This window comes from Talpa europaea (genome assembly GCF_964194135.1).
Source record: "Talpa europaea genome assembly, chromosome: 2".
NCBI lineage: Eukaryota > Metazoa > Chordata > Mammalia > Eulipotyphla > Talpidae > Talpa > Talpa europaea.
Window position 1 is genome coordinate 27,499,744 of NC_140068.1, and position 25,509 is coordinate 27,525,252.

A 25,509-nucleotide genomic window follows, 5' to 3' on the forward strand; every position below is an offset into this window, starting at 1 on the left:
TAAGTGAAACCATTTGATATCTGTTTTTCACTTTCTGACCTATTTTACTTGGCATAATCACCTCAAGGTCCACCCATTTTGCCCCAAAAAGCACTGTTCACTCTCTTTTAAACATCTGAGTATGGAAAGATGAACTTTTGAGTGATTTACAAGGAGACAAATTAGAATTGAGGATAAGATTATGATCACCATTATGGCCTCTTATGAAAGTAAGAGAATGATTTTATAATGGAGTTGGTTGCACTGTTTTGGGCAAACAGAATTGACACACTAATGATCTTTGGAGTTTACACAGCTTTTAAAGGGTCCTAAGATATTAGTAATAAAAGTAGAGTTAATAGCCTTGTAAATCCAATAAAAAGCAAGTGAAACTTGGAATAGATAATAATGATCTAGGCATAGCAAATTTTGATAACAAAAAGAAGGAAATATTAAGAGAGACAGAAAATGAAGATGGTCAGAGAGAAATTCCAGAGTTTCAGAATTCATTGCTTCCTGATTCAACTAATTTTTTGGACTTCCAAACAACTTTATTTACCAAATAACTATTATATAAGAGACACAGGAAATTTTTACTATTCATCCTCTGCTTGTTCTGTCCTTACTCTTCACAATCATGTGCTTTTCTCTTCTTATCTAATTTTGCCATCTAAATTGAGGTTTTTTTCCATTTGAGAATACTTTCTGATACATATCTTCCACTGCAACTGATCATACCTCTGTAAGTGATGACTACTCTAATGTTCTATACCACATATTGGCCCCCTAAATACTGTGATCCAATTCATAGCTATATGTTATCTCCCTAAAGATTGTTATCTCTTTTAAGGATATAGATTATTATGTAATGTTATTGATAATTTCCCAAAGATTCTGAATACATATTTCTGAAGAAACAAAAAAATAGCCAATTAAGCAACTCTAACAGTCTGACAATTTTATATTCAATTTTATATTATATTTATATTATATTATATTTAAAATTAAATATATAAATATAATTTTATATAAAATTTAAATATAATTAAATATAATTTTATATTATATTTATATTATATTTATATTTATATTCAATTTTATATTCATTTGGAACTTGAATAAAAGATAATGAGTACTAATATGGAGAAAAAAATGTTCAAGTAAATATAAAAAAGGTATTTACTATTTCAACTGATACGAGTACTTAAAGATTCAGACAGCCTTTTGGTTTGAAATAAAAACTGTTGGACTCTTAATAAAATAATATGCTTCATCAAATTCAGCATATATTTTACAAGTAAAATCAAATTTGGATTGAGAGACTAATTTATTTCCATCATTTTTTTTATTCTCTACTTGAAATTTGGAAAGCAAGTGCTAAATGAATTCCATTAACTTTTATTTTTAGATAGGTGAATCTGAGCCCAATGAAAGAAAGACATTTGTAATGCACATGACTATGCCCTGTATATCTTCTGGAATCTTGCATTATTTTAAAGTACAAGAGAATTGATAAAACAATGCCTAGAGTATTTCTGTAAGTGGCATAATGGGCTAGGGAGCTGAAGTGGAACTACTTGGTACACTCAAATGATTCCTTAAAGGCACCATTTTAAAGAATTTAAGCTCCTATTTATCTATAAGTCATGACCTCTATTGGGGAAATGGTGTTTACATTTTTTGACCAGGTTTAAACTTAAATCAATTCAAGCCACCTAAAGAAAATACATAGAAGTAACTAAAAATTATTGCCTTAAAAACATTAATCCTATTATAAAACTAAACTATTGAGACAATGATAAGTATCTCAAACTTTAGGTGCTAAATAAATCAAAGACCTACAGGCAATTTTCCAGATCAAGGTATTTCTTCCATAGACTATGTTCTTGACATTTTAAAGGTTGTATCTTTCAAAAGATTATGATTTTATATTCTTAGGAATAAGGTAGAAGAAGTGTGGCACACAGGATTAAAAAATGGTATAGTATGGTAACATACATCTGAAGAAGTATGAACTGAAGTATGAACACCCCTAAATTACAAACACTGTTGTAAACTAAAATTACCAGAAGGTATAATTTAAAACAAAATGGAGGAAAGGTTAAAAAAAATCTTAGTACTAAATTCCTGGTAAGTCCTGAGCAGAAAGAAGGGAAATTATTTTGAAATATTAAATATTATTCTCCTGCATCCATTCTACTTTATCAACTTATTAAATAGGGAAAAAACTTATGAAAATACTGTATTGTCAGCTACATTAAGGCACAATCTTTCCAAAAGAAACATAATTTCAAGAAAACAATGTGAGTAGCACTTTATTTGGAAGTCATGACTTTCTGGAAGACATTCAAGTTTCTTTGTTAGGTCATACACTATCATTTGTTTGTGCAACCATTAATGGATACACGAAATTCCTTTTAGAATAGTTTATTAATGAAATGTTAAAAAAAAGCCTAATGCACTGAGGATTTATTCTTGCAAACTTACTTCACAAGAGGAGCCAGTGTACCCTGGTGGACACTGACAAACTTCCACAGCCGTGGCGATGCTTCCTTCAGTAGGATAAGGGACAGCAGATTCAAGGCCAACAGAGCTTAACCTGGGTGGAAAGAAAAAGATGGAAAATAACCAAATCAGCTGTGAGGTCTTATATAGCTTGAAGAATAGTATAGTAATAGGTTATAATGAAATAATTTATGTTGAGGAAGAAAGTTAATGAATGTCCATAAATTGAAATTCTTTTTATTCATTACCAACCTTCTTAACTTGATAAAGTATGAGAACATTCCCACTTAGTTTTTGAATGTGTTTTATTTCTTTTCTGCAGGCTGATAGAGGACTTAAAATCATACAGTTGAGGGATTTTTAAAACAGAAAATATAACACATGTCCAATTTATTTTAAACTAGAAAGCAGAGGCAGATGATTATGATATTCCAGTCCAGGTTTAAAACTGAAAGAAAAGATGGAAGAAAACAAAAGGTGGATCTATGTTGGTATTTTTTTTTTTTCCAGAAATAAATCTGTATGTTGGTGGGTAAAAGTGAAACTTTCCTAAATGCTAAGAGGAATTAGTTAAAATTATTTTTTAATTTTGGTGCCTAAACTACATTCATTGTTCTATGTATCTAAAGTCTTCATTTTTTACTCTGTAGAATGATTTGGTATTAGTCATTATTTTAGGAAAATGTTAGTTTTTCCAAACTGAAACATGTTGTTACATAGTTTTATATATATATATATATTATATGTATGTATGTATCTGTGTACTACTATTTTTTCTTCCAAAAATTATACAAACTTAGTATTCATTCACAATTAAAAATGTTATTAATATCTTACTGACTTTTCCCAGTTTTTTTAAATAAGACGTATCATAAAACATGATTTCAAACTATACTACAAAGCCAAGTAATTAAAACATTCCTGCTACTGCTGGGAATGTAGACTATTTCAGTTTCTAAGAAAAACAGTATAGCGGTTTCTCAAATGTTAAAAATAGGTCTAGCACATGATCCAGCGATATTGCTCATAAGTATCTACTCAAAGATTAAAAAAATCACTAATTTGAAAGTATGTATGCACACCTATGTTCATTGAAGCACTATTTACAATAGCCAACTTATGGAAACAACTTAAGTTCTCAATGACATATGAGTGAATAAAGAAGATGTGGTAAATATACACAATAGAATACTACTCAGCTATAAAAAACAGAAATTTTTCCATTTGTAGCAACATAGATAGAACTGAAGGGGATCATGGTAGGCCAAATAAGTCAAAATATCAGATGATTTCATTCACATGAATATAAAAAGCAAAGAAAAAAAATAAACAGACAAAAACAAACCCTTGAAATCTGATGGCAGAGGCTACCAGAAGGGAAAGGTGGCAGAATGATAGCAAAGGCAGAAAGGAATCCAATGGACTATGGTGGAGGATACTGGGGCTTTGGTATTGGTTTAATGTGATGACATATATATTTGAAGAAGTATGAACCCATGCTCTTTAAAGATATGGTGTTATAAATCAACATTACCTTAATAAACATAATTAAAAACAAACAAAAAGGAAAAGACTTTCTAGTGAATGGGAGTAGATATTTGCAAATCATATGTCTGCCAAGGGATTGGTGCTCCAAATATTTAAAGAAGTCACAAATTTCAACAACAAAAACAGACAACCCTATTAAAAATGGGCAGAAGATCTAAATAGACATTTCTCCAAAGAGGACATACAGATGGCTATTCTCCTATTATTAGGAAAATGCAAATCAAAGCAACAGTGAGATATCACTCAAACCTGCAAAGAATAGCTATTATCCCAAAGAAAAGAAACACCAGGTGTTGGGGAGGATGTGGAAATAAGAGAATCCATGTATATTATTTATGGTCAGCAGTATGAAGCAGTATGGAAAGCAGTATGAAGAGGTCACAAAAAAATGAAATGTAGATATTCCACATGATCCATTAATCTCACTTTGGGTACTTACCCCAAAATTACAAAATTCTAATTCAAGTAGATTTAATATCTCCCACATTTATAGTAGCATTAGCTGCAATAGCCGAAAGCTAGAAACAACCTAAGTGCTCATCAACAGAAGAACAGATAAAAGTGATAAACACAATGGAAAACTACTCAGCTATTAAAAAAACAATGTACTTCCATTTGCAACAACATGAATAAATCTATGTCTCTTCATGACCATTTTTCTCGTACAAGTATTTTTTGAGTATCTGTCTTTAATTCTTTTGGGTTTACACCTAGGGGTAGAATTTCTAGATCTGGCAATTCTTAGGGCAAGGAAGAGTTGTTAAACTAAGGGCAGTGGTTGCTTACGTTAATATGCAATTATGAGCTAGTTCTCATCTATGTATCTAACCTGATCATTTCAATAGAAGCTTAATAAATTTTTGTTGGATGGATGGATGGATGGATGGATGGATGGATGGATAGTGGATGGATACAAAATTAAATATATACATACATAAATGAATAAACCAAAAACAACTGAAAGGAACAAAGTCACTTTACAATGACTAACATACTCCATGAAAAATGATGCAGAAAAGTTTAGTATCCATATATTAGATATATAAATCAGAAAAGTAGAAGACAAGATACTCACTTGATCTGATAAAGAAAACAAAGTGAAAAATGTTCAAGTTAGGGCTTGAGGCCAGAGATCAGAACTCATTAGAATGCACTGTGGCAACCAATTGTCTGTGATTAATGGACTGTCACATGACAAGCTTATAATTCTGATCTGTTAAATTTCAGAATTAGATGATTTCATGATTGTTATACTGGTTGATTATCATACAAAAAGACTGTCACAATTTACTAGACAGCAGACTGGTAAATTGAATATAGATATAGTTCCAGGACTTTTAACATAAAATTGATAAGCAAAATTTAAAGAAAAAGTATTAGAATGTTTAAAAAGAGAAAAATGAGTAACTGACTACTTTAAGGAACAATTTAAACTATAACAAAACAAAACAAAAATATTTTCAAAGAACTGCCAAGTTTTACATGTCTTTTGAACAGCAGATGTTTCTCTCCTTAATCTATGTATTTTGAGCTATGCAAAATTTCAACACTCAAAATCTTTCCCAGCAATATTCCACATTAGTATTCACTGAGCAATCCCAATGTTCATTAGTTTCTGCTATTTGTTAAATGGGATTTTAATGCATTTAACAGTTTTAAGTGTTACTCATGAAGAAGGATGTGGTTTATTTTTTTTTCTCCAATATGGTCATTTTCTTTTCTTGATACATGCTGCATTCATTTAAATATGTAATGCTGGCAGTCTTAATGTATTAAAGTTTGGAGATGCATGAACTATCAAAGATTTGTCAACTAAGTCAAATGTGGCTTCACTGGCTATTTCTCAATATTATTATGACTTATAAATACACATAAGATGATGGATTAGGAGAAAAGACATAATTATATAGCTAGTATTGAAAATAATGGAATCATATCAGAAACATTGTCCTGGGACTAACTTAAAGATTGTTCTCAATTTTTATATTTTATTTTTTAAAGATTTATTTATTTATGCATACAAGAGCTGAGGCACAGGCCAGAGATGCAGGGGGTGAGAGGATTCACCAGAGTTAGCGTGGGGAACAGAACAGTCAGATTGACTGACATATACTGCTGAGGGGAGCAGTGGGTGAGTCAGGAGAGGTCTGCTGTGCCATGTGGGTTGCTCCCTGGCTGGCTGGGAATTGAACTTGTGCTGCAGAGGCTGTGAATTGCTTCACAGTGAGGCCCTTAACCCTTTGCGCCACCAGGGAGGCCCCTCAATTTTTATATTTTATTATATTTCTTACCAGAGCTAGATAGGCTATGTTTAACTAAAAAAAAAAAAAAATCAACCAACTAATTAAATTATTATTTGAAAAATTATTCTTTGATGTAAAACTTTTTAGTATTTTTTCTGTAAGTTTTTACATTGAAGATCTTTATTTAATTCTACTTTAATGAGTGCTATTTTGGGTTAGCCACTACAGATGAATATTTCATTGTTGTTCATGTGCTTCATTCTATCTTATTTTTGTCAAAACATAAGATGATGACCCAGAACTTCCTTTGGCCTCTGTCTTATGGAAGACCCACTCGTACTACTGAATTAGAGAAGCCTGACAATTTTTACTCCATTCCTAAAAAATCAATGGAATCATTCAATGGACTCTCATTGAATGGGCCCCTAGGGAAGAGTTAGACCTTTTCTCATACAATTTCAATTCCACATCCAGCAAGTGACACCATTAACAGACTCTGACACTGTTGTAACCATTCATCAAAAAAAAAAAATTAATGCTAATATGAGAGTTCACCTCTTCATTTTTAGTTCTACAAAGGTGCACTGTGCCCACGCCACTGCACTAAAGATTACAGTATCATAAATGGACATGTCTGCCTTTCGTACTGGACTGTAATATAATCCATTTTTGTAATCTCTGCTTAATCTAGAACTACCACGTCTCATAATAGTCTCATAATAATTGTTGCTTAGTGAGTGTCTACTATCTTCTGTGCACTATAATGAGGGCCCACAGGAATCACATTTAAGTATCAATAAACTTGCTGTGGTAATCATGACTTTGGTTACATTTACAAATGATAATCTAAGGCTCAGGGAAGTCAAGTGCCTTCTCTAAAACGATGCCAGCAAATGATGCCATATGGATTCAAACCTAGTGTGACTGCAAAAACCAACGATTACCTTGTTCCTCCACTCTGACTCCCAACATAGGCTAGATAGCAAGTCAGGTGTTTTAAATAGATCAGTTTCTCACTTAACCTTCAATCTTTACAGTAAGATACTGCCTTTGCCGTTCTATGTAACAAGAAAATGAGACAGAAATACACACAGGGAAGGCACCCAGTAAATTCTGGCAGACTGAATAAATCCAACATTTATTAAATAGATTTGGGAGGCAGTCAAAGGTACCAAGGAGGAAACACATGGATTTATATCCAGGTTGCAGCTCTTAATCAACAGTTTAAAGTCCAATGAGTTGCAATAATCTTTTTAAGTCCTAGAGTCCTCATCATTGTAACTTCTTCCAAATGTGATTATGTGTATCATTAATTTCAAAAGATGAAAGCATACTATGCACCTATCATTTCAACATATATATTCATCAGCAGGCTTCTTTGTTTATAAGGTTTTTTTATATTACCTATTATATAAAACCTGATCAAAAATAAAACATTTTTGATACCTAAAAAAACCCCAAATTTACTCTAAAGGTTATCTGAAAACATCTTGCCTTGAAAAGTTTCTGTTTTTTTAAGCAATAAAAACAGATGAGGTGTATCAAGATAAAATCATGGATTTAGTAATGCTTTGGTAACAAACAACTGCAAATTTTTGTGGTTTAACAGAAAATAAAAGTTTACCCATGTAAAATCCTGTAGAGCTCTGGGTCTGTTCGCAACTGACTTCCTCCATGTGTTGTCAATTTTTCAGGCTATTTTGATTTGCTGGTAACTGAAAAAGCTCCAGTTTCATATTGGCAATTTAATGTTCTTTGCAGGGGTATAGAGGAATACATCTCACATTTCAGTGGCCAAACCAAATCATGGGACACATTTACCCTCAAAGATTTGGGGACTGCAATATTCCAAAACATAGAGACTGGAAATTTGATGAACTGTACTAATGTCTACTATAGAGTAAAAGGAAAAAAAAAATTTTTTTTTTTTTTGCAATTGTACATCTATATTTGGGCCATGCGGGTCTCTCAGAAAAGGTGAACTTGCCCCTTGCTTGAACTAACTGATTCCTCTCACATTTTGAAAAAGGAAGATGAAAAGTTTTGCATTTTATCTTTATGTTACCAATAAGGACAGTACAGAACAAAATCAATTAATTTTATTCTATCATCCTCTCAGCATTCTGGAAAAGAATGACAGTAAAAACTGTCTCCAAGTCTTAATCTTAGAGAAAATGTTATTCCTTGAAATGATGTAGGTCAGCTAGAAATGCTCGAGATTTGTATGCTGATTTTTCATTAGCAGCCCTCCAATTCCAGTCTTATAGTGACCTTTTGAAGCTGACAAGGCAATTGTCCTCCTCTTTATTTTACAGACAAGGTGACTTAAATCTAAAGAGGTCAAAGCTACACTTCTGTTTACAACTATTAAATAGCTGATTTGAAAAGAGAAGTCAAAATCCTCACCTGCAACCCAATTCTCCTTCCCCTATTCAATTCCATCTAAACCACATAACTGAAGGAGCCTAGTCCATTTGCTCAGAGAACAACCATGGAAATAAATCCTCCTTAAGTAAATCTAAACATAAATTTTTGTTGAGATAGCTTCAATTTACTTGAGCTGGCATACAAACAGTATGCTAGGTTGGAAGCCTACTGTGCAAGACAAGTTGAAATCAATTCAACTGATGTTTTACAAATATGACCCAATCCACTACTACATTAGATCTAAATAAAAGGTAACAAGTTTACTAACTCAGGATTCATACTGACTTACAGCTCACCTGAAGTGGGTAGGAGTTTCAAATCTTACATTTTTTTTTTTTTACTTCTTGACCCATCTTGCTTTATGGGATGTAGGTTGCAGAAAGCAGCCACCTCCTTGGATTAACTCCCATGTTGATTCTTTTAACCTTGTTCTGTGAACACGTAGTTCATGTATGTGAAAACTTCAGAAGGCTGATGGTTTTTAAGATGGGTAGATACGGAAATTATCTGACATAAATCACAGGGAAATGCCTTTGGATTAACAAGTCTAAGAAGCAATGCTGACAAAAATAAATAAGCCCCCTAGCCACTTTTTGTCAATTTGGTTGTCATTCATTTTGAAAGCCAGAGGACTCATCTCTTTATACTGTTTAAACATGATGACAATCTCTATTTGCTAAATGGGAAAAAACATAATTAATTCCTAAGCGCTGTTTCTCATCTTCATGGCATTTTAACCCAGCTTCTAGGAGAATTGCCTATGCAAAAGAGGTACATTGTTTGGCAATGTTTCTGTTTATGAATCTGCAGTTCCCTCCTTCGGGAGATGGTAATGATGATTACACTTAGTTGAAATACTACAAGTGAAAGACAAACTAGGCAACGCAAGCAAATGATGGGGATAGGGAGCATCAGCAGAATGAAAAAGTCCTTGTGAAGATAAACCAGTGGAGACATTAGACATTGCTTTGATTATGGGCATGCCAAGTTGTTAGCTTTGGGTCAACATATAATTATCAAACTTAACTGGATAGAGAAAGAAATTGCCATGACATCTTGCTTATTATTAGAGTAGAAAAGAAAAGGGTTAAGAGCTTATTCTGGGGCCTCCCTGGTGGTGCAAGGGGTTAAGCACCGCGTTATGAAGCAATTCCCAGCCTCTGCAGCACGAGTTCGATCCCTGGCCAGGAAGCAACCCACATAGCACAGCAGACCGCTCCTGTCGTGCCCGCTGCTCTCAGCAGTGTATTTCAGTCAGTCTGCCCGTTCTGTCCCCCACTCTGTCTGCGATGAATTCTCTCACCCCCCGCATCTCTGGCCCAGCTCTTGTATGCATAAATAAATAAATAAACCTTTAAGAAAAAAAAAAAAAGAGCTCATTCTGAACCAGGAAAAGTTAACATTTTGACAGACAAAATGTCATCATCCATAAAGCAATGGAAGGCAAAACAGCCTACCGTCAGCCAGATAAGGGCATATTTGTTTCAAAGTCAGCTCCCTCTTTAAGAAAAATAAAAGGAGAATGAAAAGAAACTAGCCTTCAAAAGTCTCCAGGTAATGAGCATTTGACATAATTATCACATATAATTTTCACAATGACTCTGAAAGGTAGGCTCTATTACATTTGTAGGTAGGACCAATCACTTACTAAAGATCATACATTTAAGTGACAAAGCTTACTGAATTCCTGTCAATTGCTCCTCAGCTCATACTGTTTCCTTTACACCATACAGCCATTATAGCTTTACAGTGTTTCATGAAGAGACTTGTGGTTATCTAAATGAGGGTAATTATATTTATTGCAAACTGTACCCATGTGTTTGTAATGTTAAGTCATTAAGTGCTTCTTAATGATGGGGATGCATTCTGAGAAATGTGTGGCTAGGTGATTTTGTCATTGTGTGAACATCTTAGACTGTAACTTTACAAACCTAGAGAGTATTGTGAATTACCCACCTAGGCTATCATTGACTGAAATGTTGTTAAGCAATTCGTAACTGCATATATATATTATGTCAGAAACTAATTAATGGAAGAAAATATTTTACCAACGACTTTCAAATTATGGTATTACATCTCTTGTTTCCCATTCTCTGAGCCATCATAAAGGAGATTTTATTTTTCAGTATAGGATTTTTTACCATAGGAATAATTTTGATCATCACTCTGACAGGAATCATCAATCAATACATCAGTCTGACAGGAATCATCAATAGTAAAAAAGGGCTAAGACAAAGTCACCTGGGTATTTAAAATTTTTAAGCCTTAATATATCCACTACTGGAATACAACAAACCCTAGAGATCTTCAAAAGCCTTTAGCAACCTATACCTGATAACCTCAAGGAAAATGCATGAACACTGGGAAATGCAGTTCTTGAGTTTACCTGAAGATGGCATCCATCCCAAGGCTGTACTTGATTTGTATGAGGACTGTCTTTAAATTTGCAAGCACAGTCATAAACTCTTTTCTACTGACTGGGGAATTTGTGCCATGTAAGGTAAAAAAGTCTTCTTTAAGTGACAATACGTTAATATGCTCTTCAGATGGCTGCAGGTACACTTCATCTTGGGCTGTGCTGATTCTCAAGTCATTTCCCTAAAGGGAGAAAAAAAATAAAGGAATAAACTGTGAAAAGAGAGTATACTGGGGTAAAAAGTATGTGTATTTTGATTTTCCACTTTGTGGATTATTCTCAGTAGATTTTTAACTTCAGGATGATTTTCCTGTCACTCAGAATATGTCTGGTATACAGGGAAGGCATAAAAAGACAATTTAAATATTAGCCCAAATCAGGTACATTACAAAATATAAATTTTCTGATTATGCATGACCCTATTTCTCCTATTATCTAAAATAATAGATACCTGGCAACTTATACATATATGTGATTATAAATACGTTGATTATACACAAGTGCAGAAAATATTTCGAATGCATTACTTTGTGGTATGTGTGTTGTATAAAACAATAGGGAAGAAAGCAGAACAGAGTATTAAACTATAGTTTCAAAGGACTTTTTTATATGAGAATAATCAAGAAAAAGTACTGTAGTCAAATGTGACAAAAGGATAATGATATCAGAATAGACTATATTGACTGACATGACATTTAGGTTATCCTTCTTATAGTTCTTTTATATTGAAAATATATAACATCTTACTGAACCTAATTTATCACAAAGGAATTCCAAAATATATTTGCACTTACACATATACACAAGATAGATAACATCTAGCCACTTCATCTTATACTGGTAATACTCATTTTGGGAAAACAATTTTGTCACTGATTCACATGCATGAAAGACAAAGAATGATGGAGTCTAGTGATAAATCAAGATCTACCCATTTGGAATCAAATTTGCATGCAGGTGTGTGCCGCTGAGGCATGTGCCATGCAAAGGAAGGCATAAGTTGAGGGGGGGCAGGTGTCATGTTAAGGGGAAGTGAAAAGAAACACTAGGAGAGGACCACTAAAGGAACTTTAGACTTTCAGTATTTTAGAAGTGTTTATGGCCCTCCAAATCCTGGAAACAATTGATCCTATATCCTTCTTATCATAATTTGGAGTTCTGAAGTTTCCTAAATAAACTTGCATTTCATTTACTTCTGATAAAGTATGTGAAGAAGTAAACAATAAATCTACTTGGAAGCAAGGAGAGGTGGAAAAAAATACAACTATGTAGGTTAGTGTCTGACCAAACATTTTCATCACACTTTATATTCTTGGGAAAATGGTCATTGAGTTTTAAATTGAAATTCCAAATCTAATCAAAAAGGTCTCCTTTATCATTGTAACCCAAAGAATATATTCAATCTTTCAGAAATGTCTCAGAAACATAAGACTGGAATAAAAAAATTTCCAGGATATCAATTTTCTATAGTAGTATATAAATTAATGTCAACCAACCAGGTATGGAATAACCATAAATAGCAAGAGACTATAAATAGTTGACAATCCTTTCACTCTACCTCTAAGATAATCATAAGTTGTAGTGCGTGTTCTGTATCTTCTCCCTCCTCTTCCAGGTCATATGATACAGTAAATGTCAGTTGTCCTCCAGCTGCTGAAAGCTACAAGAGAGGAATATATATAATCATTAAAGGACAGGAGATGGGCTATTAAATTATATTTCTCTTAGGGTGGCCCAGGTGGCCTAGCCTCTGTAGTAATGGTTCGATCCCCGGCCACCGGAGAGGGTCCCACGTGGCATGACAGACCTCTCCTGCCGCCCGCTGCTCCCCTCAGGAGTGTATTTCTTCAGTCTGCCTGTTCTGTTCCCCACTCTGGCTCTGGTGAATTCTCTCACCCTCCCACACTTCTGACTGTACCCAGTGCTCATATAAATAAATAAATAAATAAATAGATAAATAAATAAATAAATCTTTTTAAAAAATCTATTTCTCTTATTATTTTAAAATCATTTTATTGTTCTAAAAGGCAGGGATTGGAAGAAGAAATCACAGGAGTGTAAAATAAGAGTAACAGACATTTTTTTTAGGAGTAACCTTTATACAAACCTTACCTATCAACTGCAAGCCTGACACAAATAGAATTTCATGTATTATTTTCTCCAGTATTGCAGGCTTGTTGAAATACGTTAAGTTCCATGAAACCAAACACAGCCCTTCCTGTCATTTCCCTAGTCTATAACTTGAGCTATATAATTCCCAACCAGAGAAGGATCTTTGTCAAAATTGGGAGATTTCTATCCATTCCTGAGGGTCATTCACTTTCTGTGGGTCTGAATGCTTTCAACAAAGACATTACTCCATTTGACAGACACTTTACATATACTATAAGCTAAGTGGGAAATATTGTTGGTCAAAGAAAAATAAAAGAATAGCAGCAAATTTTATATTATGATAAAATTCAATCAAAACTCCCAAAGCAGTTACACTTTCCCTTTTGCAGTCAAATATGCTTAGTTTGAATGACTGATATTATCCACTTTCATTAAGCAAACTTCTTTCCTTCCAACATGCATGCCAAGCCCCATACAATGCATGCTTGAGGTTTACGTCCTCTGACATTGACATAACCGTGTAGAAAGGAAAAAAAAAATAGGAAAGCAAGATCATTTATAGGACAGGAAGGAATCAACACTGTAGCTTGAGTGACAGGATTCAATGCAAATGTTGTAGTCCCCTTTTAAAAAATTCCACTCCAGCATTGTAAATAAAGATTTCAGAAAACAAAGCTGATGATTTGTATTCTACAGTTCCCTCCATGCTGAAAAACAGAGACCAGGCTTTGCTGCTGCTGGCTCTCTGTGGCCTCTCATGGCAGACCCAGACCACAAAGCAATTCCTGGTGATGCACTGGATGGAAGAGGAGGAAGCCAGATCCTCTCAGCATAGTCCCGTAGGGAATGGCACACAGCTCCATATGGCTGATTAAATAAGGTTTTTAAATTGCAGCTCCTCAACGTCTTGTAAAAGCTCATTACATGGAGTTCTATGACGAACTAAAATTCAGAAAACTTTTATTCCTCTGCTCTGCTGAGAAATAGCCCTACTCTAATGTCTTTTCATATATAAAATAATAAATATCAGCCTGGACTAAAGCATTTGGCATTATTGTGAGTAATGAGGGGTGAATCTATGTAAAAGGGTTTTTGGTTCTATTAAATAAACATCCAAAATTTCACATAGCATGCTTGCTCAAATCAATCAGGCATTTCCTCAATGAAAGAAATCTGGAAAGGCAGCAGAAAAGAATGTTTTATATATTTCAGAGGACTGAACTATTTAGAATTTTCTAAATTACTAGAATATTTAATAGGAGGTAGGGATTGGGTTTGAGAAGGATGTTGGGACATAAAGCTATAAGCTGTAGAACTTTTGCGCTTCTGAATATATTTTGAGTATTTAAAATTTGGGTGGCATTTTTTTCTGGATATATTTCCCTAAGAAAAAAGACCAATTTAAATGAATTCTTAATTTCTTAAATTACTTTAAGATATTGCCAAAAAATAAGATATTACCATATAAATCCAGATATAAAGAACACTGAATTAAAGATAATTTACCATTTTGCCAATAAAAAGGAGCCAAAATAGGTTTTGTTTGAATTTCCAGGTTTTTAAGACTTTACAAGAAATAGTAAAATGTGATTTGTTAAAATATTGATTTACTAGTGTAGTTTATACCTACTTAAAATAGCTACAGTCATGTATGGGAGAGGAATGAGTATGCAAGTGGGGAAAAAAGGAACAAAAAACTATATAAAAAAGAGAGGGGGTTTAGGATATAAATAATAATGAAAACAAGGAGAATTTATTCAACCTATCCTCCTGAGGGTTTTCAATAAAAATAGTAATACGAAAAATTGCTTTTTTACTCGTATTTCATTAAAAAAATTTTCCAACTCTTCCATGTATCTTTGATACCAATGTGTTGCCATTATTAGAACCAGTTTATGAATTATCTAACAATTTTCATGAGTGAATCCATTTTACTTCCACTTATGTGGAAAACAATTTTAAAAAGATATATGATACTATTACCAGATTTTTTAACCCCTAGCTACAAGTACTATTTCTATATTAGAATCATTGTTTTTTCATTTACCCTAATAGTATACATATATGATCACCTCTATATAAGTGTTTAGTCAAGTAGTTATTTAAGTAAATTGTAAAGAGGATTGCTTAAGTTATCAACTCACAATTTAGAGTCTGTGCCCCTAGGAAAAATTACTTATTCTCTATTAATTTCCCTTGCCTCTTCTCTCCTTCAATTCCATGAAGTGATCTCTTCATAAGCAATAAAATCAAGCATTTCCTGATGCTATTTTGAGCTAGTATGTCTTCCCCAAAGATTATATTCCATTGTATGAAAATATTTGTAATTACTCAATTGTAAGACAGCGCCTTCTTTACTGAGGGACACTGGATTTTTAAGTAAAATGCCTTGAGAATGTTAAACTATAAACTGTCATTTTCTATAGCTTTGGATGAAGAATTTTCTTATTCAGCTTCATATTCCAAATGTCTATATATTTATATGACTTCTCCATGCCCTCACTACCTGCTCTCCCAATATCCAGTCAGTACACAATCTTCACCTTCTCCATCATATCTAATGTGCACAATGATACCAATAGGGAATTGCTATTTTTCCTCCACTATCTATTATCTGCGATCATTTATTAATTTCACTGTTAAATTCTGAGATACCAGTTACTATACTCATTTTCTTTATTCTAACCCATCCACCTTTCCTTATGTTATCTCCTACAAACCATCTTCTGTCCTTAGTACTCCATTAAAAATGTGTTTATTATAACGGAACAGGCAGATCTACTGAAATACACTGCTGAGAGGAGCAGCAGGTGAGACAGGAGGGGTCTACTGTACCATGTGGGTAGCTCCCTGGCCGGCCAGAGATCAAACTGGTGCTGCAGAGACTGTGGACAGCTTCATAGTGCTGTGCTTAACCCCTTGCACCACCAGGGAGGCCCTGATGTTAAATGGCTTTAACTTCATGATGGTTGGAAGACATCACTGCAAATATTTATCAATGTTCTACTATGTACTTAAGGGAAAAATAAATAAAATCCATAGATCACCATTAGAAGAAGAAACCAATCAGCAATTTGACACCCTCCCTGTCACTGAATTTCTGCATATAAATGCCTATATCCCCACTCCCCCATCACACAAAAAAAGTGTGTTTTTTATAATGGATGTATAATTTCCTTTCTTCAAAAATTTAAGTAACATTGCATTATAACATTGTATAAATTTCAGGTGCATATTGAAAATCATCATATGTATATATTACATTAAGCTTACTACCAAAAGTACAATAATACAGATCCTTCACTATAGCTTGTCTCCTTAGTCCCTACCTACCTAGCCTGCTTCCTCTTCTCTTCTGATAATGACTATGTAATCCAAAACTGTTTCTTTAAAGGTCATTTATAAATTATGCCTAGCAACTTCTAACGAACATTTTGTTCAGTTGTATTCTTAGTCTTTATGTTTCATGGAGTAGTTCTTAGCATTCTTGATTTCTTTGATTTCTACTGCCCTAAGTGTTCCTGATAGTCCTCTGCCTGACCTTGTCACACCTCTCTCTCATTTGTGGATATATTTTTTCTTTCTTATTCAATACCAGTGTATGAATACCTATAAAGCTCTCACTCCCTTTTGGTTATCCTTTTCTGTTGTGTTTCCATTACTCTCATGGATTGGCCTCTTACTGTTTCCTCTCATTGATTTCTCTGACATGGTTCCTTAAGCCATATCATGACTCCTCGTTTAAGCCTCCAGGAGGCTTAAACAGAGAAATTAATTTGTACAGGTTAAAATCTAAGACAGGCGAGATTGACAAGGAATGCCTTCTTTTGAGTCCTCTCCCCTTGTCTTACAGATGGCTGTCTTCTCCCTGAAATTTCACATGGTCACTTCTATGTCCTAATTGGCTCTATTTATAAGATACTGGTCATATTGCATTAGTACCCACCATAATACCGTCATTTTAGCTTAATTACCTCTTTAGAGAGCCTATCTCCAAATACTACCACATTCTGAGGTTTTGATACAAATTCTGTAGGGATACAATTCTGCTCATAACAGTGATGTTCAATAATATCCCATACATTCATACATTGTTCAATAATATCCCATACATTCAATAAACTCAAAGTTAATTTCATTATCTGGATCTACCCAAGAAAGAAACTTGATTATTTTGTGAATTTTCATAATTGGGTCCAGCAAATTGCTTTATTTCTCTATTTAAATTGGAAACTTTGGGGTCAACACATTATTTTCACCTTATGGTTTATATCAGATTAGTCCTCAATCTTACTCTGTTTAAATGTTTCTTTATCTAACTTTCCATTCACATTGACACATGATACTTACTAGACCTTCATTAAACATTTTGATTTCATTTTCTAATTTCTTGATGGGGAAAGTTTTTGTCAGCTATTATTTCTGTTGTGACACTTCCCAACAAAGAAAGATAGTGACCCTGGGATCTATAATATCATTTAAGTTTCTGGCAGTCTCCATACACTATATGATCTGCCTTGTCCTCTTCACAAACTCTGTGCAATGATACCACATGTTTGCTGGACACCACACAAATAGCTTGGGATAGATTGTGCTTTTAATATTAGATAATTCTATGTTCCATTTAAGGACATTTTCAAAAATTTGAGCTCTGTTTTTATTACTTGCTGTTTCAGCCATGTTACATCTTTATTAAGCAAAGTTTTCAGTGACTGCTGTGATAAACAAAAAACAAACAAGTGTTGTACAAAAATCAATCTTAAACATGAAGTAAAGCTAGCAGCATCAGATTTGATTCTCAGGCTTGAGAAGTTACTCATTACACAGATTCCATTAGTAAGTAAATGTGGGTATTTATGAAGAGAATAAATTATTCTATTGCTTCTGAATTCATGTGCATTATTTCTTTAAACTAGAGTTCAGTTGCTGAAACATACATAATTATTACATTCTTGGTGCTAACTACTGTGGCATATTTTGGTTCATCTTGAAGGCACTGCCAAAAATATGGAGACACTAACAGTACCATGAACTGAGAAAGTTCTCTCTTATATCTCTCTTAAATCTCTCCATTCTCTTGTGATTAGCTTAAACTATTTTTTTTATGAAATTCTCATCTCTACAGTCTTCTGACCATTCAAATATTGCTTATCTTTCATTTCATGATTAATGTTGTATTAGTCAAAAGACTATGGTAACAAAAGGCCATCAGTGATATTTCCAAAGTCTACTGAGGTATTGGGGGCAGCCACAACAAATAAGAGAGTTAAAGGATCCTAAGATAGATAGACCTCTGTATAAACAAAGTCATCCACTAATAGTGAACAGCTCTAATAAGACAGCCCACGACATGGCTAAGTTACGTGTACCATGCACAACTTTGATTTCCACAATTTTGAACACTGTAGAGTCAATTCATTAATTTTATCTTTGGTTAGCTCATTTTGGAGACATTGATTTTTGCCATTTTACAGAGCACTGTATGTGCAGTCATAGAGCATTTCATTTTCTCCTGCTATTTAGGAACTAAACTGTCATCATTCTATTGGTTAAAGAAATATGGTTTCCCATAGGTAGAAGTAAGGCAATTTCAGTTCGCTTTGAGGCAATTCTTGTATTTGCTGGATGGATTAGACTATATTTACCAGAGATGAAAGTTGTATCCTTTTCAATACTAAGAGAAAGTGAATTTAATGAAACTAGTTCATTCTATTAGAGTCCCCAAAGACCACACAGCCTTTTACCTTTCTCCATATATATTAAGTGAAATTCTCTTCAAGGAGAGTCAGATATCAAATTCAGAAGGCACTACAAGGAAAAGAAGCAGCACCCATGTATTCCTGGGATAGTTCAGAGCTAAGTCCTTCACTCTCCTGATCCTCAAATTCACCCCATTAAGAAAAGAACAACACAGTAACTGTTTACCATGAGTACCTATTTTAATTCTACCTTCAGGGAAAAGAAACAGCTTGTTTGCAAGTAACATTATAGTTACTTGCAATATATAACCTAATGTCACATATAATAATGTAGTGTGCATGCAGCACATTGCATTAAAGATTTAATGAGGCAGGAAAGTTTTCCCTCATGAGTAGAAAAGGCTAAAGGTAATTCATAAGACTGAGCTTTACAAAAGTATTTAGTATTAGATACTTGTATTTTAACCTCCCTTTCCTCCCTCTACTGATCTCAAAAATACATGAATTAAGGGGCAAAAGAGTGGTAATCTATCTAGGGAGCTGGGAGCTTACTATAAAATAAGCACAACATATTTGGTTCTCTGATGCCAGAAATTTGTCACTCTAATTCCAGTAAGTGGGGTGTAAAACCTAATTGTTGCTTTTGCTTACCAGAACAAATATTTCAGGGAGGTTATATTAAAAAATCAAATCATAAATAGGCTTTCTAATATTGAACAGGATAAATGACACTTAGCTGTCAATATCAATTTAGTATCACAAACTGGGCAAGTAATTCATCTTTCTATCTTCCTAAATGCTGAAAATGCATCCTCCTCTTAAAAGTATTTTTTAATGTATCTATTCATGTAGCTCTTTTAACTTGGAAACAGTATTCTACTTGTTTTTGTTTTTGTTACTTTACATTTGTAGTACTGAGATAAGATCACGTTTTTCTCCTTTCAAAACTTGACAATAGAACAGATGCAAGGGGATGTTGAATTAAAGAACATCTAGAATTTACATGGGAGAACTTTGAAAATCACACTGCCGTTAAGGAATGGAAAATGGGTTAAGACAATACATCTAGAGATGTTGGTTTGGAGGGCAAGGGACCAGGTTATGTAGTCCAGGGGATACAAAAAAGAAAATCTTGGGCCTCCCTGGTGGCGCAGCAGGTTGAGCACAGCGCTTTGAAGCTGTTTGTAGCCTCTGCAGTGCGGGTTCAATTCCCTGCTGGCGACGGAGAAACCCACATGGCACAGCAGACCTCTCCAGTCTCATCCACTGCTCCCCTCAGCAGTGTATTTTGGTCCATCTGCCTGTTCTGTTCCCTGCTCAGTCTCTGGTGAATCCTTTCACCCTCCCACCTATACCCCAGTTCTTGTATAAAAATAAATATTTAAAAAAGAAAATCTTGAACTTCACTGCCTGCCTCCCTGCCTTTATTCTGCTCCTCCTTTTCTTTTTCCATCTGCTTTTCTTGCCTTTTCCCTTCCTTTTCCCTATGTTGCCTGCCTACCTTCCTTCCTCTTTCCCTTTCAGAGACCAGTCTCCTTTTTCTTATCTTCTCCTCCCCTCCTCCTTTTTCATAGTCATAGCACAACTTTGATTGAATTTATTTTTACAATAATGATCATGTCTTATTGACACACATAATTTGAGGAAAGGCCAGACTGGAATTTTTCCCTTCAGACATAGCCACTGCCACCATTCCAACCTAATAGGATAATTGTGGATTCCTTTGAATTTGATCTATCTAAATTCCATATGTATCCATAACAATGATGAAAATTATGAATACGACAGGGTCAGGGACAGAGTTTTGTGGCAGTTCAATGGAGATACTGCCTCTGGTAATACTAATTAATCAACCAATGAAATGTCCTTGTAGCCCAGACCTCCAGCTGCTTACAGAACTACTTAATCATATATGCTATTCCCACAGTTCACTGTGACTTCAAAATTTAATGACCTACATCCTAGTCAATATGTATGTACAATGTTTCTTATTGATAATGTCAAGGAATATGCATTATAGTGTTTTTTTATTCAGAGGTAAAACAAAATTTTGAGAGACATAGACAAATTGAGAAGTTTATATGTGTACAGTTTTTTAAATTAATGGTTTATCTACTTGAATGGCATCAACAGCATAAGCTTTCTTCTGTGTAACAAAGTAAATCCCAATTATACTCTTGCTATGCTCAGTAATGATTCAAAGCATATGGGATTAAAAGGTTTTGATCAGGACCTCACTGGTGGTGCAAGGGGCTGAACACAGCACTATGAAGCAATCACAGCCTCTGCTGCAGGAGTTCAAGCCCCCGGCCGGCCAGGGAGCTTCACACATGGCTCAGCAGACCTCTCCTGTCTAGCCCCTGCTCCTGTCAGCAGTGTATTTCATCAGTCTGCCTGTTCTGTTCCCCATTCTGTCTCTGGTGAATCCTCTCACTCCCCGCACCTCTGGCCTGTATCCCAGTTCTTGTATGGATAAATAAACAAATCATTTTTTTTCAAAGGTTTTTATCAGGTGAGAATGTTTTTGGTTTCAACTGAAAACCAGACAATCTAGTGTTTTTAATTAACAAGAATTCCAGGGTAGGCAGATCAAATTTTAAAATACAATAAATAGAGTAGGTTTTCTTCCTATTTCACATATTTTCTACAAACTAAATATACTATACTTATTTGGGGACCCTTAAAAATGTAAGAACCTCATAAACAGATTACTAAGCATTACACAGAAGATGATGAATGTTTAACAGTAAAATCCAAATAATAAATTAGAATTTAATGTTTCCTCTAGTATTTCTGATTTAATACTATGTGCTACATTGTGACATGCACTGGTCAAGCATAGAATTGAAGTAGCACAATCTCAACAGATGTGAGTAAATGGTAGCAGCCAAATTCTCCAAATGCCTTTTGTTATTGGGCCCAGACTCAAACCAGGGTCCTTTCAACAGATGTTTATCTTCTGTTTACTTCCTTGTGTTTGGATGGAATGTTCCATTAGTATTCTGGCTGTGGGTTGGATTAATTTATTATGAGTAAATATTCAGTACAACAATACATGTAATATATATAATTAAACACTGATCCTTTCAAGTGTACCATAAATTAAGGCTTTTTTTTACATACATAGATATCTCATTGACTAGGGCTTAACATTTTTTCAATTTTTTTGCCAAGAAAACTGAATGCGCGTTATATATAACATTGATACTGATTAAAATAGGACACAATTTAATCCAAGTTCCATTAACCTAAAGAGAAACAGATTTACTATTTTTCTATAAATAACAGGTAGATAAAAATAAAATACATTTTCTTGTGGAAAATTATGATAACACTGTAAAAAGAAATCAGCATTGTTATTTTCTATTTGAATAAGAAGGCTAATTAATCTTTCACTTACTGCTAAAATTTTTTCCATATAAGAATATTCATTATTTTGGATGGCATATGGGTATTGTTTCCTCCCTTATGAAAAAAAAATAGGAACAAGAGTACACGTGAACAGTTTTCAACTTGCCCATATGCAGTCCTCAATGTTTATACCTTCTGCACCACTAAATATATGTCTAAATGAGCTCAATTAACTTCAGCTTATATTATTTATATAGAGATAGAAATAACAATCACCTTATTTCCCAGAAAAGCAGAAGCTAGAACCCAGTCTTGCAATATTCTTTGATTTGATGATAAATTGATCTACCACTATTCTCTTTTTTTCCCCTTATTGCAAAGTTTGCTGGTAATTCTTTATTATAGCAGTAGAAGCTGGTTGTGAATTTTAGAAGGAAAGATACCCAAAGGAGCAACGGAAACTAAGTCATACCCCAGAGGAGAATCAACAGGTTAATAAAGTGCATTCAGGTGTCTTCTTCCAGAATGAGCGGATAAAGAATTGGTAGTTATCTAACATAGCTATTAATATAGAAATAAGACAAAAGACCAAGTTTATTCCTGCACAGTTGCCAGACCTGGCTTTGTTTTGGTTTTGTTTATGTTTATTTTTAGACTAAGTACTTTCGCTGTGCATCTCTGTTCAATTTTGAACAATATTTGGTTTCTCCCCTCAGGTGTCATCTCTGTAGGTGTCCCACCACCATAGTAGTCATGAACCAACATCCCATCTTCCATTACGCTCTTCCCTCCCTTGTTTTGAGTCCATTATCCCCCACCCCTCCTGGATGCCTCCTATCTAGGTCAGCTGGCAAGTTTTTGTCTTTTTGTTTTTGATCATTTGTTTGGTTTCTCTATATTCCATGTATAAGTGAAACCATATGAGATTTATCGTTTCCCCTGACTTCTTTCACTTACCATATCCCTTCCACCTCCATCATTACAGACCTGGTTTGGGATTTGGTTTCTGTTTTTAAATGCTCATTAGCTTTTGGGAACCTTTTTTATGCTTTTAGTGTCTCAAAATTTAGTTATTTTTCTCTAAAATGAGCTGAATTACGCCTACCTCAGAAGTTTGTGCTGAAAATGAAATGAAAAACTACACATAAAATTTCTCACTTTACATCCAACACATGATTTCAACAAATGTGGTAAGTCAGTATGTTTCAATGAAGATAGCTTTCAAAATTAAAATACTGTGAACTCTTTACACTGAAAACCTATCACAATCACTTAAAGATCATGATTCTTTATGTATTTTAAAATCCTAGGGTTTCTTGAGGATATCAGAGTAATGACAAGATTCAGATCTTATTTTTTAGTGTTTCCCTATGGTATTTTACATAAGCATCTTACAGATACTGCACGCTACATAAATACCTGCTGAATTTTAATCAAATTCAACTCTCTTTATATATCATTTCAATATATTGTAGATGGAGAAACATACAAAACTGGGACGAATTTGTCCTATTCTTATGAGATTCCTTGCAGTTAATAAAATAGGCCTTTACAGATTTCTGTATTCATATTCTGTCAGCCCTAAAACAGACTAAAGGAGATCTGTCTGTTTGAACTTTTGTGTAATTTAAACTTACTATAAGAGCTCACTGTGCTCTTATAGTATTCTTATAGTCAATGGCAAACCACAAATGCATTTGTATGAAAACAAGGAACCTTTAGCATTTGGGAAGTTTGATCTGCAGTTCAAGGGAAAAATCAATATTTAAGTTATTTATATATTTATATGCATAAAGCAACTATCTGTCATTATTTTCCACCAGCTTTTATATGCTAGGATAATAGTATAAATTCCAGCACCCACCAATACATATTTTATAAGTTATAAAAACCATTTCAACATGTTCTAATGTATTGGCAAACAGCATACTCTCTGTATTAAAAAGACTCCTAGAATACAGATTAAAGGATGCAATGATCCAACTTCAATTACTGCTAGTGAAAGCAAATTCTTGACACCTCTATTTAAGAGAGTAGTTAACAAATTAGAGTTCATCCAAAGAGCTGTGACCAGGATGTTGATGACTCTAAGAGCTGAGAAATAGGTTTGGAAAGTTAATGGGGATATTTTACCTTAAAAAGAGAAGACTTAGGGAAAACATGATTGTTTTCTTCAAACATCTGAAGAGTTATCGTGGCAATAGCAGGAAAATAGAACTTAGAACAGAAATAGAACTTAGATAAGGAGGTGGGAGAGAGGGAAACATTTTTTTTTATTATGGGAAAAATTACCTTCTAATATATAGAACTGTTGAAAATGGAATGATCTACTGCTTAGGATATCCAAATCACTGCATATATCTGAATAGTGGTACATCTCTCTGCGATGATGCAGAACGAATGCCTGCAACTACTGAGTTTGAAATAGATCTGATATCACTGAACCACTTGCAATTCCACCATGTTAAATTTTACAGCTGATTTAGTGATAGTTAATTGGTTAATTTAGTATTCGTAGTTTCTATTATAGACAATGTGCACCCACTCAAGCACATGCACACACACCCTTTGCATAGTATCTATAATCAAAGATCAAGTCTTTCAGAATAAGACTGACCATTCTATAATCTTAGTCAATATATAAACGTGTGACTTCAGAAATTTTAATTTAACACTGAATTATAAGTTCTATTATTTCTAAAACAAAATGAAAATACCTACGCTGAAAGGTTTTTACAAAAAAATCCATGAAAGGAAATAATTACATATGCGTATATGTAGATATATGTGTACATGTATTAAAACAGGATAAATAGAATAAAATAGAAAATATGGGCCAATTCCAAAGCACATGGTGGTTACTACTTTGATATTATTTATTCTTAAATTAATTTTATCAGATAAAATGCCTTTAACTGAATTAGCATTGCTATATGCTATAGCTCAAAGAAGTCAAATATTTGTGATTTAAGCACTTGAAAAATGTTCCTGGAAACCAATTAGAAAGTACATTGAGTGATTTAAAAATACATTTAGAGGCATTCCTCAGAAGGTAATACTGAGCAAACACAAAGTAAAAGGGAGAAAAGATAGCTGAGTATTAGCTAACCCTACACCCAGGAGATTTTAATTTTGAAAATATTTTTAAAGAACAAAATCAAAACCAAATTACACACTATGGAAGTGAAAAGAGCCAACATGATGTCTCAGTTAATGAATATTTCACAGA

The 25,509-nt window shown here is 33.9% G+C and overlaps 1 protein-coding gene across 2 annotated transcripts in view; it reads right to left on the reverse strand.

The window, feature by feature from the left end:
- Nucleotides 1-25,509, reverse strand: part of LAMA2 (laminin subunit alpha 2) — a gene marked incomplete at both ends in the record, with an annotated part of 514,626 nt that overhangs the window by 203,118 nt on the left and 285,999 nt on the right. For both annotated transcript variants that reach the window (XM_084228925.1, XM_084228924.1), the window contains 3 exons: nucleotides 2,467-2,578; nucleotides 11,089-11,300; nucleotides 12,677-12,778. In XM_084228925.1, coding sequence (XP_084085051.1) covers nucleotides 2,467-2,578; nucleotides 11,089-11,300; nucleotides 12,677-12,778 — 426 coding nt within the window. The remainder of the gene's footprint in view (nucleotides 1-2,466; nucleotides 2,579-11,088; nucleotides 11,301-12,676; nucleotides 12,779-25,509) is intronic.